Source organism: Prinia subflava, chromosome 1 (genome assembly GCF_021018805.1).
Source record: "Prinia subflava isolate CZ2003 ecotype Zambia chromosome 1, Cam_Psub_1.2, whole genome shotgun sequence".
In the NCBI taxonomy this organism is placed as follows: domain Eukaryota; kingdom Metazoa; phylum Chordata; class Aves; order Passeriformes; family Cisticolidae; genus Prinia; species Prinia subflava.
Window position 1 is genome coordinate 5,317,276 of NC_086247.1, and position 14,073 is coordinate 5,331,348.

The 14,073-nt window shown below is 52.5% G+C and overlaps 1 protein-coding gene across 1 annotated transcript in view; it reads left to right on the plus strand.

The window, feature by feature from the left end:
- COL22A1 (collagen type XXII alpha 1 chain) overlaps positions 1-14,073 on the plus strand; it is a 220,451-nt gene that overhangs the window by 190,407 nt on the left and 15,971 nt on the right. Inside the window, exons 57-59 of the mRNA XM_063408152.1 lie at positions 140-175; positions 1,021-1,065; positions 1,336-1,515. Of these exons, the coding sequence (XP_063264222.1) occupies positions 140-175; positions 1,021-1,065; positions 1,336-1,515 (261 nt within the window). The remainder of the gene's footprint in view (positions 1-139; positions 176-1,020; positions 1,066-1,335; positions 1,516-14,073) is intronic.

The window sequence follows — 14,073 nt, forward strand, 5'->3', positions numbered from 1 at the left end:
AAGGATAAATCATGCAAACCTGCTACTGTGTAGAAAAAAACTTGTGTTGTTAACACAAAGCAAGACTTATGGTTATTAGGTAGAGTCTTTATTCCAACTCCTCCAGTGTGATGCTAAATCCACTTTCTGTATGTCTTAGGGAGAACCAGGTGACAAAGGACCTCCTGGGAAAGAGGTAAGTAATACTCCCAGTTGTTTCAATATATAGCTGGTGTCACGGGGGAAAAAATCATCAAGGATGCTACCAGGGTTTCAGTAAACTGTTTTTTTTTCACAGAATGGTTTGGGTTAGAAGGGATCTTAAATCTATTTCCAACCACCCTACTAGAGGCAGAGACACCTTCCACTAGACCAGGTTGCTCACAACCCCATTCAACCTGACCTTGAACAGTTCCAGGGATGGGACATTCACAACTTCTCTGGACAACCTGTTCCACCACCCTCAGAGTGAAAAATTTCTACCAAATATCACACTCTCTGATTGTGAAGCCATTTACCTCTTGTCCTATCACTACAAAAAGGTAGTGATACTCTGACAAAAAAGTTCTCTTCCATTTTTCTTATAAACCTCCTTTTAGTACTGGAAGGGAAATAAAGGCAAAGGAGAAGCTTCTAAGGTTCCTCCAGCACCTTCTGTTCTTCAGGCTGAACTGAACTTTCTCTAACAGGTTCATGTCCTTGTTTATATTCTCGCACTAGAACTGGACACAACACTCAGGTGGGAGTCTCACCAAAGGGGAGTGAAGGGGGAGAATCACCCTGCTCAACCTGCTTGTCATGCCTTTTTCTTTTTTCTTTTTTTTTTCCTTCTTTTTTTTTTTTTCTTTTTTCTTTTTTTTTTTTTCTTTAATTGTTGCTAATTGGGAGCAAAAGAGAAAGCTCTCAGGAAAACATTGTGGGGCTGTCAGGGAAATAAATTTTCCTTGGGTTGCAGGAATTATTGCTCAATCAAAGGCATATGTGTCATTATTTACTGTTATTATGCATGGTTCTTTTTTATTTACCTTCATTTTGTTGCAGGGCGCACCAGGGAAACAGGGTGCCATTGGCTCCAAAGGAGAGAGGGTAAGTTGGAGAACATTATTTCATTATGTTGAAATAAAAAGAGCTATTTTGAGTTAGGGGCTGGGGGCAGAGGTCATTTAAAACTGAAGCCAGTGCTTGCCAGTCTCCCATGTCTCTCTTTAATCTTTCTTTGTCACTAATAATTTGTGGATCATTTGTAGTGCACCAGATGTTGTACTCAGCAACTGTGCCAGCTCAGCTGTGAGTGTTTCTCTGTGTTTGGAAATCAGAAGTTTGTCTCTTAGTGGTAATGTCCCTCTTTTCACTTAGGGCGAGCCTGGCATCAAAGGTGAAAAAGGCCCTCGAGGAGAAAAGGGTCCTGCAGGTGATCCTGGGATACCTGGTCACAAGGGCCATCCAGGACTGATGGGTCCCCATGGGCCTCCAGGAGACACTGGGCAAGTTGGACCTCCTGGTCCTCCAGGACAACCAGGATTTCCAGGACCAAGGGTAAGATTGCCAGAGAAAGGCTTTGTACGGGAATTTTCCTGCCATGGGAATCAGAAAAGTGCCTATGAGTACATTGAGGCTGACAGAAACTGGAGCAGGAGTGTGTTATAACGGGGAGGCAGAGCTTTTAGCTCTTGATACCCATAAAAAGGGGAGCTGTAGCACATCTCAGGGAATCATAGCATCAAAGAGTGGTTAGGGTTAGAAGAAACCTTAAAGACCATTTACTTCCACCTTCCACTAGACCAGGCTGCTCCAAGCTCTGTCCAACCTGGCCCTAGACACTTCCATGGATGGAACTTGAGAAGGCTTGTGAGGCTGTTGGCTTGCACTTCAGGGGAGCTGAGTAATCCAGAGCCATAGTCAGCATGGCCAGTTGCTGACACCTTTTACCCCTAAATGCCTCAATCAGGTCCTGTGATGGTGGCCATGGCACAGGAGTCTAAAAAAGATTCTTTCTATAAGGGCAATAATGTGTATCACTTCATGCAGAGGACCAACACCTTCCTCTGCTGCTGATTGTTATGAGAGACAAAATGCTGAGCTGTGGAAAGGTCACTGCTCTATTCCTGGAAATCCTGGAGTCAGCTCATCAGAATTCATGAAATACTATTTTTGTTTAATATTCTCCCTCTTTTTTTTTCCCCCCTCCCCCCTGTTGGGAAACAATCTCACTACTGAGAATGCCTGAGGATGGTTTATGTTGCAGAATGAGAAAAACTACCAACAACAGTGAAATCACTGTGCCCATCCTGAGGATGAATTGGAGATCATCTCAGAGGAGAATAAACAGAGAATGATCTCTAATGTAAAAGCTGACCAAATTTTAGACAACGCATTTCTTTGTGTGTGAAATCAAGTTATGATTATGGAAACTTAATTTAACTAATAGGGTTAAAACTTGAAAAGATAATTTGTAAGCCTTTAAAGTATGCTCCACAATTATATTTACTTAGTGGGATATACACTAAGAGCTAACAAAAAGGCTTAGTACTTAATGACAAAATTGTTTCTTTTGTCACCAGTGACACATCTTTTTCTCATGCAAAATTTGTGACAGGAAGGAGGTAGCAAATAGACCAACTCTGTATCAGCAATGCTATTGATTAAAACTTAAATGTCACTTAGCTATTAAAAAATATATAATTTTTTAATTGAAGAATAACTTCTGACTCAGAAGAGCTCACAAGGTTTTCATAAACATAGAGGACACAAACTGCATCCTTGTATGTTAAAAGAGTTAAGGGGACGGAAAAGCAACCCTTCTGCAAGCAGCTGACATGCAAAAGAATGTAGTCTTTAGGTTGAAGTATTTTCAAAACTGGCAGAATTGCAAAGAATAATTTTAGCCAAAAAAATGAAAAGTGTATTTCAAGTGGAACATCTCAGTTTCTTATTTGTAAGAGAAAAAAAATTGATCTTGCTCCTTGAAAATGATTTATTGTTTAAATGTAGCTACAATTTTCCTCTGAGTTTTTGCAAAAGCAAGAGCCTGGCTACCCTAAAACATTTTTATTATTATTTACTTGGAAAGCTACAATTTAAAAAACTCTTCCACCTAACAAAAATGCTTTCATAATTTATTTAGTTGCATCATCCAGAGCTGTTCACATTACTTTGAGTTTTTACAGCCGTAACAGCTGTACAACAGCAATAGCACAAAAGAATTAAAAGAAAGGATGAAAGATACTGTGCCTTGAGATCTGGGTAGGGGGCCAAAGCCAGGCAGCTACATCCCCTGTTTCCCTTCAACAGCCTGAAATCAGGCAAAACCTTGTACTGGTTTGGAAGAATAGGTATCATATGCATAAATTGGCTTCTGTTTCCTGAGATAAAGCCTGTTGGCAGGAGATGCATCCAATATGAGTGTTTTTAGCAAATCCAGATAGCCAGCATTAGGTCATGTACATCTCTCTGCAAGGAAACATGCCATGATGACAAGGAACATGGGATTTCCAATGTTATCTGGTAGGGCAGACATTTCTCCTGATGTGATTTCTTGAACTTGTCCTATGAGTGCACAGGAAGGAGATTTTCTTCAGGATGGGTATGGGAAGAGTGCTGCAACTGCTGCCCTCAGACCAGGCTCCCTGCTTAAACCACTGAGTGCATGCTTTGCCAGCAGGCTGGAAACTGAGAATGCCTTTGACTCCGTGTTCACAGCACAGTCCTGGATAAGCCATCAGCACAGAGCTTAGGCAGGGCAATCTTTGTTGGGTTGAGAACTGTCAGGATGGCCGTGTCCAGAGAGTCACTGTGAATGATGCTGCATCCAGTTGGTGTCCGGCCACTGTTGGTGTCCCCTGTGCCCAGTCCTGTTCAGTGTCTGTCCTGCTGATGTGGCCAAGGGCATCGAGGGTACCTTCAGCAGTAAATTTGTGATGACACTGAGTTGAGTGGGAGTGTCAACATGCTAGAAGACAGGAAGGCTCTGCAGAGGGATGTAGCCAGGCTGGTTTAATGGTGTGAGGCCAGAGGGATAAGGTTCAAGAAGAGCCAGGATTGGGTCCTGCCCTCATGTTCCAACAAGCCCCTGCAGTGCTCCAGGCTTGGGCAGAGTGGCAGGAAAGCTGCCCAGCAGCAAAGGCCCAGGGGGTGCTGGCCAAAAGTGGCCAAATGTGAGCCAGTGTGTACCCAGGTGGGCAAGCAGGCTGGTGGCCTTCAGGCCTTCTGTGACAGCAATAGTGTGGCCAGCAGGACCAGGATCATGATTGTCTTTCTGTGCTGGGCCCTGGGGAAGCCACAGCTAGAGTGCTGTGTGCAGATGTGTGCCACTATTAAAATGGGATTCAGATTAGTGAGAGATGCTTCTGTGCAAACTAAGATGCCAATGAGACCATCCACCAAAGTCAACAAGAGGGGTTTTATTAACAATGAACGCAGTTGGTAAGGAGATAGAAAGGAAAAGGAACGAAGAGGGTGAGACTGAAAGAATGGGAAGAATGGTGTAGGAGAGAGATCAAAGTGAAGTCAATCCAAGATGCTTGGTTCCAGCAGTGTCCTGTTGGTCCTTCCTCACCCTGCGCTTCTTGGCCGGGCAGGTCTCAGTGTGTCTGTTAGAGGTGAGGGCCCCGAGTTCTTCTTCCAGGGTTAACACCTTTCTCCATCCCATATTCAGTGTATCCAGGGAGTTGTTTTCCTATTTTCCATGTGAAAGCAGGATGGGCATGCCTTCATTTGCCTGTACTCCTGTGGCTCAAGGAGATTTTCTCATCTCCTAGTGCACCCAGGGAAAGGGTAGGGATGCAACCCCACAATGCAGACCAGGCCTCAAGTCAGTTTCTGTGGGATTCTACTGCACAGTGCGCTGTCATCGTCCCTCAGCCGGCTCTCCTCCACCAGGCTGCCTTGGAATTGGCTTGGGGGTGAGGGTCTGGGGCCAGCAGCAGGACCTACATTTGGCAAGCAGTTGCCTCAGGCTAAACAGTCATGTCTGGGGATTGTGCTGGTGCTGTCACCGGGCTCACTCCTCTGGCTGCCCCCTGAGGCCGCTGAAGGAGAAAAGCCGGCGCAGAGCCCACCGGGCCCTCCTGACCATGGAGCGCCATCGCCGTGGGGCCGGGGGCAGCCGGACGTCTGCGCAGCAGGCGGGAAAAGGGAGAACGCTGTGAGCCAGGGGCTGGGCAGGCTCCGGGCAAGGCCCTGCTGGCAGCTTAGCCCTGCAGGGCTTTCCCTGGGGAGTGGCAGCCTGGGCACGGCCAGCCTGAATCCCTGCTTCGTCGGCCTCATCCGTGGCATTAGCAGCCGAGGCACAAACCACAGACACCTCTGTGTCTTCCAGCAGTGCCGTGGGGAGGGGCTCGCTGTGCCACTCATCCCAGGGATCATGTTCCAAGGGGCAAGCATCTGGCTCCGCTACTTCATCTTGCAAGGTGGGACACAATGCGCTCTCTGGCTTGCTGTCCCCCTCTCCTGCAGTTTCTCTGTCAGGGAGCTCTTCTTCCTCCCACATTGCCACTAGCTGGTCTATCCAGGTGTCCCTTGACGGTGCCTCCTTGTTGGGAAAGAGAGACCACAGCTCTGACAATAGGTCAGGAGGCACGAGCTGTGAGTAGCTTTTGGTCTCTCCTGCACAGTCTTTGGTCCAGCTGCAAAGGCTGTGCGGCACCGAGGGGCTCTCTTCATCCAGGGATGAGAGGATGTCTTCCTCCAAGTTCTCCAGCTCCACTTCCTCAATATGCAGAAGATGCTTTGAAGCATCCTCAGGCCCCGTGCACAGCAACTTGCCACGTGCAGTTTGCTCGGGCAGCTGATGAGTTCCCATCTCCTCACAGGGGCTTGCGGGTGAGGGAGAAGATAAGAAGTGTGAGGGTTCCTCAGGCTCTGACATGGTGACAAGCTTGTTGTGCCCCCCGTCCCAGGGATCATTGTCCACGGTAGAAGATGCTGCCTCTGCCTCTTCCCCTTTGAGAGGGGCAAGCAATGCACAGCGTTTGTCGCTATCCCCCTCTCCTGCAGCCTTTCTGTCTGAGAGCTCTTCCTGCTCCCACTTTTCCTCTGGCTCTTTTGGAGAAGTCTCCAAGCACTGGGAGTTGTCAGAGACAGACTGCTGCTCTGGCAACTGGGCAGCAGACAGGAGCTCAAAGGAGCTTCCCGTCTCTGCTGTGGAGTCTTCATTCAAGCCAGGAGCTCTGTGCATCACCTGGGGATCTGCATCTGCTTCTTGGCAGACACTTGACCGCTCATGGGTGCTGGTGGACTTGGTGGACCTTTCTTCACACAGGCACGGAGCAAGGCCTCTGAATGGGTCTCCGTACGTGTTGCCACCGTGCTCTTGCTGCACCTCATTGAGCTCCTCTGTCTCCGTGTGCCCCAGGTGTTTCCAGGCTGGCTGTGTCCCTGTGCAGAGTGGCTTGCCACCTGCTGGTCGCAGGGGTGGCAGGCGCAGGCCCTGCCTTGCCGCTGACCCTCGCCAGAGCCTCTCAGCTGAGCTGTCTGGGGAAGGTGTCACCCGGGCCCTGTCAGCAGCCATTGTGCCCCATGGAGAAGGTGGCACTAGGTGTGGGGAGCCGCTGGCCACGGGGCCCACAGAGCATTCTCTGCCTGTGGGAGAATACCCAGGGGCTGCTGGGGCTGCTGGCAGAGGGGGCAGCTTGACCCTTGCCGAGGCTGCTCTTGGCATTTCAGGGCTGAGCCAGCACGGAGATGTCACTGACAGGGGAAGGCCATGGAGAGGCGGCAAGTCTGACACGGACACTCTTGGTGGCCGTGTGACTCTGCTGCTGTGGGGCAGTGAGTGCCCACCCTCCAGGCTGTCCTCCTGTGTTCCACATCCTGCTGGTGCCCATGAGGTGTCCTGTCTGGGGACCAGTTGGTCCCCGTGGAGGGGCATGACGGTCACCCATGTGACCTCTGCTGCTGCCTGCGGCAGCCTCTGCGGCACCTGTGGGAAGCAAAGGAGCCATGGGATGGAGGCAGCTGTGTGGACACGCTCTCCCCTCGCATGGTGCAAGCCCAGCTGTGGCCCCAAGGCCGGTGCTGACCACAGCAGTCAGGCTGGGCTGGGTTCCTGGCTGCACTCGCTGTCTCTGGGCCATTCCTTCACCCAGGCCCTCCTGGCACTGGCTCCACTCCAGAGCAAGGCCTGGTGCCAGGCCTGGCTGAAGGTCTCTGCCTCCAGCCATCCCCCGGGGTTCCACTGCAGCCTCTCCCTCCACCCCTGTCCCTCACCTGCTGCCGCTTGGGCAGCAGCGGCTGCCCCTCACGGGACTGGCAGTGGGCATTTGCCTCCTGCATCTCTGAAATCTTGGCAGTGCTCTGAGGAACACTGGCCAAGGGCACCCGCGAGAGCTGCTTCCTGCTGAGGAGCTGCTGCCTCGTGAGAGAGCTGCTGCCTCCTCTGAGAGCTGCTCTCCTGGGAGTGACAACGCCAGGGGTTTGGCCCTGCAGGAGCCCTCCGGGTCAGCGCAAGGCCCCGTGTCACAATGGCCTCTGGGCACGACGCAACCGCGGGTCACAAAGGCCTGGTGGGCACGGCCAGCCCTTGTCTCAGAGGGACATGGAGACGCCCTTGGTCACAAAGGCCTTTGTTAGGACTTTGCCCCTCTACTTTACCTAAGCTTGTTCCACTCTCAGTCACCAACAGTTGTCCCTTGTCCCACTTCATGTTCCATCCAGAAAGAAGCCCTGTGCCCTGCCAAACTTCTTTTCTCACCTAGCCACCACTGGGTCCCATGCTTATGACCCCAAACCAGATAGAAAGATAATCAGGAAGGCAAAAGATCTGTTAGCATTTCATGTGGCCAGTATTGTAAAAGACAATAAAAAGTGTTTATGAAGAATAACAACAAATGAAGGCCAAGGAATATCTCAATTCTTTTTTGGATGAGCATGGGAGTATGGTTATGAAGGATTAGGAAAATGCTGAGGTACTGAATGCCTTCTTTTCCTTAGTCTTCGACATGGAGATCTGTTCTCCAGAGGACAAGCAGTCCCCTGAGCCAGCAGACAGGGACAGGGAACAGACTAGAGCCCCTGTAATCCTGGCACAAGTTGTTAGTGACCTGCAGAGCCTCTGAGACACTTCCATGTCTATGGGTGTGTGTGATAGTCCCCCCAGGGTGCTCAGGGAGCTGGTGGAAGAGCTGTCAAAGCTGCTCTCTGTCCTTTATGATCAGTCCTGAACTGTCAGGAAATCCCAGATGACTGGAGGTGCCTGTGTTGATACCCACAGCCAAGAATGGCAGGAGGGAACTCTAGGCCGTTCAGCCTGACCTTGGGGCCTGGCAAGGTTCTGGAGCAGATCATCGTGAGGGAGATCACACGGCCCAGAGAGGCCTATCAAGGGATCAGGCCCAGGCAGTGTGGGTTTAGGAAGTGTTGTTGTTTAAATTTATGGGGGGTCCTCCGGGAGTGCCCCCCGGAGACCCCCGGGGTCTTTTGGGGTCGTGGTGTTCCCGGGCTTGCAGGCAAGGAGACTTCAGACGCCGGTGGGGTGCTGATGAGGTGAGGGTTTATTCACTGAGGGAGAGGGGAAGGGGGGAGGGGGAAGGGGGGGAGAGGAGAGAGGAGCGTCCGGACGCCTCCAGGGGAAGAGGGGCAAGAAGGGGAGAGCCTTCTCCCTTAGCATTCTTATCACAGAGCTTCAAAGGGGCGCGGTAACATTCTCCAGCCAATGAGGTTACAGATACAGGATACTGCAGGGAGGGTACGGACTGGGGATAAACCATACATTTTCCAGGGGTGAGCTAGAGCAAACCATTTCCATAAAATGCAATCCCACAAGTCACCCTTTTTTTCTTTAAAATGTGAGAAGAGAAATATGACATATGACAATTAATAATTTAAAAAATGAAACAGTAATTACACAGTTTTGCAGCATGAAACTAAATACAATTGCAGTAAGGATTATGTTATACTGTGAACAGTTGATCTGACTTTGTAATTGCAGTAGACGGGTTATGTGAGTTTATATTGCAAGATTTGAAACAAGTTAACAAATTTGTTTGAGCCTTTCCAGCGCGACTGGCCTAATAGTGTCTAGCCTTTTCCAACTGGCTTTTCAGCCCACCACAGCCCCCAGTTTAGGCTGTGGCGCTGACTATGCTCCCACTCTAGGGACAGGAAAACACGTGGAGTTCCCCGGGCTCCACACACGGCTTCAGATTCTCCAGGTGGCCTGCTGCAGTTCCCTCATTGGGGCCGGGCAGGGGCAGTGAGGAATTTAAATCAACTCAAGCTGCTATTGATCTGTCACGGAATTCCCTTAAGGCCTGAACAGCAAGTCACCGACACTCACGGATCTGAGCCAAACCACTCCTTTCACTTTCCAACTGGTTCAACCAAAACAAAAGACCCCCAGTTTTAGGTCATCAAAAGAAAAACAAAAGAAAAAAACTACAAAAACCGTCAAATACTTTCTCAGACACCAATTTAGGTTATCAATCACCCTCAGAACTAACTGAGGACAGCATAAACCCAAAAGCGTTACAGATTCAATAGTCTACACTACTGAATCGCGCCTTACAAGAAGACAATCCAAAAACTGCTTCCCTTGGGTTTACACTTGTGACCTGAAAAGGCCTCTGCCTTCTAAAACAGAAAACAGGGGAATCTGCAATATTTACACACACAAAACTAGAAAGGCATAATTGTAAAAACTACTTCATGGGGATGGGAAGGAAATGGAGGGGTTTGGGACACCCTGCTGTTTGGCCAGAACAGCTAGGGACAGGGGCAGAAAAACAGGGAAAGGGAATCGAAGTAGCATTAACAATTATACAAGGCTGTAAAACTGGTATTACAAATTCACTTTAGCTTTGGGGTTTGCTTTTTTAGCGTTTACTTTGTGGGACTTGAAAAGCGGAAGATGGGACTGAGAGCACGTGGCCATGGTGGCCATGCGGTCACAGCGCAGCACGTGGTGTTAGCTGTGCCGTGCCGGGTTTAGCAGGAAAGGGTTAACTCTCGGGGGTTTGTTAAGGGAAAGGGGGTTAGGGAGAAGGAGCAGCGAGGGGAGGAGGGGGTAAGGAAGGAGGTTACACAATTTACAAAACCGAGTTTTGGAAGGTGCGGGGCTTGGGCACAACTGAAGACTGCTTTTTCCTTCTCTGATGGCTGTCTGGCTGAGTTCCTTTCGCTGCTGTCTAGGGCTGCTTGTCCGCGCGGCTTCTCCCGGTGCTGGGGCCCGCGCGCGCTGCGGCGGGGCCGGGACCACGTGTTGGCTCCGCCGGGACTGCCCCGCGCCGCGGTCCCGCTGGGCTGGGGCCGCTCCTCCGCCGGGGCCGTGCCGGGCCGGGGCCGCTCCACCGCCGGTTCGCCGCCCGCGCTGCGGCTGCCGCGGGCCAGAGGATGCCTCGCCGCTGCCGCGCAGCCCGCGCCGCCGAGCCGAGGCGGGCCGGGGCCGCGCCGCAGCCACGCGCCGCTGCAGCGGTCCCGCCGCGCCGGGGCTCACGCCAGAGCCTCGCCGTGGCGGAGCCGCGCCGCCCGGGCCGCGCCGTCCGGCGGGATTGTGCAGCCCGCGCAGCGCCGAGGCGGGCCGGGGCCCCAAAGGGCCGGGACCCGGGCCCGCGCCGGGCTGGTCGGCGGTGGTGGGATGGCCGCGTGGTGGCTCACGAGGTCTCCGCGCGGTGGGGGAGGGGCCGCCCCGGGCCGCGATGGCCCAGAACGGCCGCTCCACCGGAGACGGCACCGAGACGGAGTTACCATGGTCCATCTTGCCCCAGGGTCGCCGATGCCGTTGCCCGACGTTGGTGCGTCATCTGTTGTTGTTTATATTTATGGGGGGTCCTCCGGGAGTGCCCCCCGGAGACCCCCGGAGTCTTTTAGAGTCGTAGTGTTCCCAAGCTTGCAAGCAAAGAAACTTCAGACGCCAGTAGGGTGCTGATGAAGTGAAGATTTATTCACTGAGAGAGAAGAGAAGAAAAGAAGAAGAAAGGGAAGAGAAGAGAGAAGAGCGTCCAGACGCCTCCAGGAAAAGAGAAGCAAAAAGAAGAGAGCCTTCTCCCTTAACATTCTTATCACAGAAGTTCAAAAGAGCGCAGTAACATTCTCCAGCCAATGAAGTTACAGATACAGGATACTGCAGGGAAGGTACAGACTAGAGATAAACCATACATTTTCCAGAAGTGAGCTAGAGCAAACCATTTCCATAAAATGCAATCCCACAAGGAAGGGCAGGTCCTGCCTGAGCAACCTGATGTCCTTTGAGGAGCATGTGACCTACCCCAGGGCTGAGGGAAAAGCTGTGGGTGGAGTCTCCCTGGGCTTGAGCAAAGCCTTTGACTCTGCCTCCTACAGGAGAGTCCTGGAAAAGCTGTCAGCCCAGGGCTTAGGCAGGGCAATCTTTGCTGGGTGGAGAACTGTCAGGATGGCTGTGTCCAGAGGGTGGTTGTGAATGGTGCTGCATCCACTTGGTGTCCAGTCAATACTGGTGTCCCCTGTGCCCAGTCCTGTTCCTGCTGATGTGGCCAAGGGCATCGAGGGTACCTTCAGCAGTAAATTTGTGATGACACTGAGTTGATTGGGAGTGTTGATGTGTGGGAAGTAAGGAAGGCTCTGCAGGGGATTGTGGCCAGGCTGGATTGCTGGTTTGAGGCCAGCAAGATGAGGTTCAAGAAGACCATAGACTGGATACTGCTCTCATGTCCCAAGAAGCCTTTGAAGTGCTCGAAACTGGGTGAAAAGTGTCTGGAAAGCTGCCCAGCAGGAAAGGCCCTGGCAATGCCGGCCAAGAGTGGCCAAATGTGAGCCAGTGTGTACCCAGGTGGGCAAGCAGGCCGGTGGCCTTTCGGCCTTCTGTGACAGCAATAGTGTGGCCAGTAGGACCAGGGCAGTGATTGTCCCTCTGTGCTGGGCCCTGGAGAGGCCATAGCTGGAGTGCTGTGTGCAGATGTGTGCCCCTGTTAAAATGGGATTACTGAGAGATGCCTCTGTGTGAATTAAGGTGCCAATGAGACCATCCACCAAAGTCAACAAGAAGGATTTTATTAACAATGAACTTAGGGTAAAGAGATAGATAAGAAACGGAAAGAAGAGGGTGAAACTGAAAGAAGGGTATGAGTGGTGTGGGACAGAAATCCATATGAAGTCAATCCAAGATGCTTGGTTACAACAGCGTCTTGTTGGTTCTTCCTCACCCTGCCTTCTTGGCCGGGCAGGTCTCAGTGTGTCTGTTAGAGGTGAAGGCCGCAAGTTCTTCTTCCAGGGTTAACACCTTTCTCCATCCCATATTCAGTGTATCCAGGGAGTTGTTTTCCTATTTTCCATGTGAAAGCAGGATGGGCATGCCTTCATTTGCCTGTACTCCTGTGGCTCAAGGAGAATTTCTCATCTCCTAGTGCACCCAGGGCGAGGTTAGGGATGCACCCCCACAATGCAGACCAGGTCTCAAGTCAGTTTCTGTGGGATTCTACTGCACAGTGCGCTGTCATCGTCCCTCAGCCGGCTCTCCTCCACCAGGCTGCCTTGGAATTGGCTTGGGGGTGAGGGTCTGGGGCCAGCAGCAGGACCTACATTTGGCAAGCAGTTGCCTCAGGCTAAACAGTCATGTCTGGGGATTGTGCTGGTGCTGTCACCGGGCTCACTCCTCTGGCTGCCCCCTGAGGCCGCTGAAGGAGAAAAGCCGGCGCAGAGCCCACCGGGCCCTCCTGACCATGGAGCGCCATCGCCGTGGGGCCGGGGGCAGCCGGACGTCTGCGCAGCAGGCGGGAAAAGGGAGAACGCTGTGAGCCAGGGGCTGGGCAGGCTCCGGGCAAGGCCCTGCTGGCAGCTTAGCCCTGCAGGGCTTTCCCTGGGGAGCGGCGGGCTGGGCACAGCCAGCCTGAATCCCTGCTTCGTCGGCCGCGTCCGTGGCATTAGCAGGCGAGGCACAAACCATAGACACCTTTATGTCTTCCAGCAGTGCCGTGGGGAGGGGCTCGCTGTGCCACTCATCCCGGGGATCGTGTTCCAGGGGACAAGATGCCGGCTCCGCTTCTTCATCTTGCAGGGTGGGACACAATGCGCTGTCTGGCTCACTGTCCCCGTCTCCTGCAGTGTCTCTGTCAGGGAGCTCTTCTTCCTCCCACATTGCCACTCGCTGGTCTGTCCGAGTGTCCCTTGACGGTGCCTCCTTGTTGGGAAAGAGAGACCACAGCTCTGCAAAGAGGTCAGGAGGCATGAGCTGTGAGTAGCTTTTGGTCTCTCCTGCACAGTCTCTGGTCCAGCTGCAAAGGCTGTGCGGCACCGAGGGGCTCTCTTCATCCAGGGACGAGAGGATGTCTTCCTCCAAGTTCTCCAGCTCCACTTCCTCAATATGCAGAAGATGCTTTGAAGCAGCCCCAGGTCCTCTGCACAGCAGAGTGCCACGTGCAGTTTGCTCTGGCAGCTGATGAGTTCCCATGTCCTCACAGGGGCTTGTGGGTGAGGGAGAAGCTGAGAAGCATGAGGGTTTCTCAGGCTCTGACATGGGGAAAACTTGTTGTGCCCCCCGTCCCAGGGATCATTGTCCACGGTAGAAGATGTTGCCTCTGCCTCTTCCCCTTTGAGAGGGGCAAGCAATGCACAGCATAGGTCACTGTCCATTACTCCTGCAGCCTTTCTGTCTGGAAGCTCTTCCTGCTGACACTTTTCCTCTGGCTCTTTTGGAGAAGTCTCCAAGCACTGGGAGTTGTCAGAGACAGACTGCTGCTCTGGCAACTGGGCACAAGACAGGAGCTCAGAGGAGCTTCCCGTCTCTGCTGTGGAGTCTTCATTCAAGCCAGGAGCTCTGTGCATCACCTGGGGCTCTGCATCTGCTTCTTGGCAGACACTTGACCGCTCATGGGTGCTGGTGGACTTGGTGGACCTTTCTTCACACAGGCACGGAGCAAGGCCTCTGAATGGGTCTCCGTACGTGTTGCCACCGTGCTCTTGCTGCACCTCATTGAGCTCCTCTGTCTCCGTGTGCCCCAGGTGTTTCCAGGCTGGCTGTGTCCCTGTGCAGAGTGGCTTGCCACCTGCAGGTCGCAGGGGTGGCAGGCGCAGGCCCTGCCTTGCCGCTGACCCTCGCCAGAGCCTCTCAGCTGAGCTGTCCGGGGAAGGTGTCACCCGGGCCCTGTCAGCAGCCATTGTGCCCCATGGAGAAGGTGGCACTAGGTG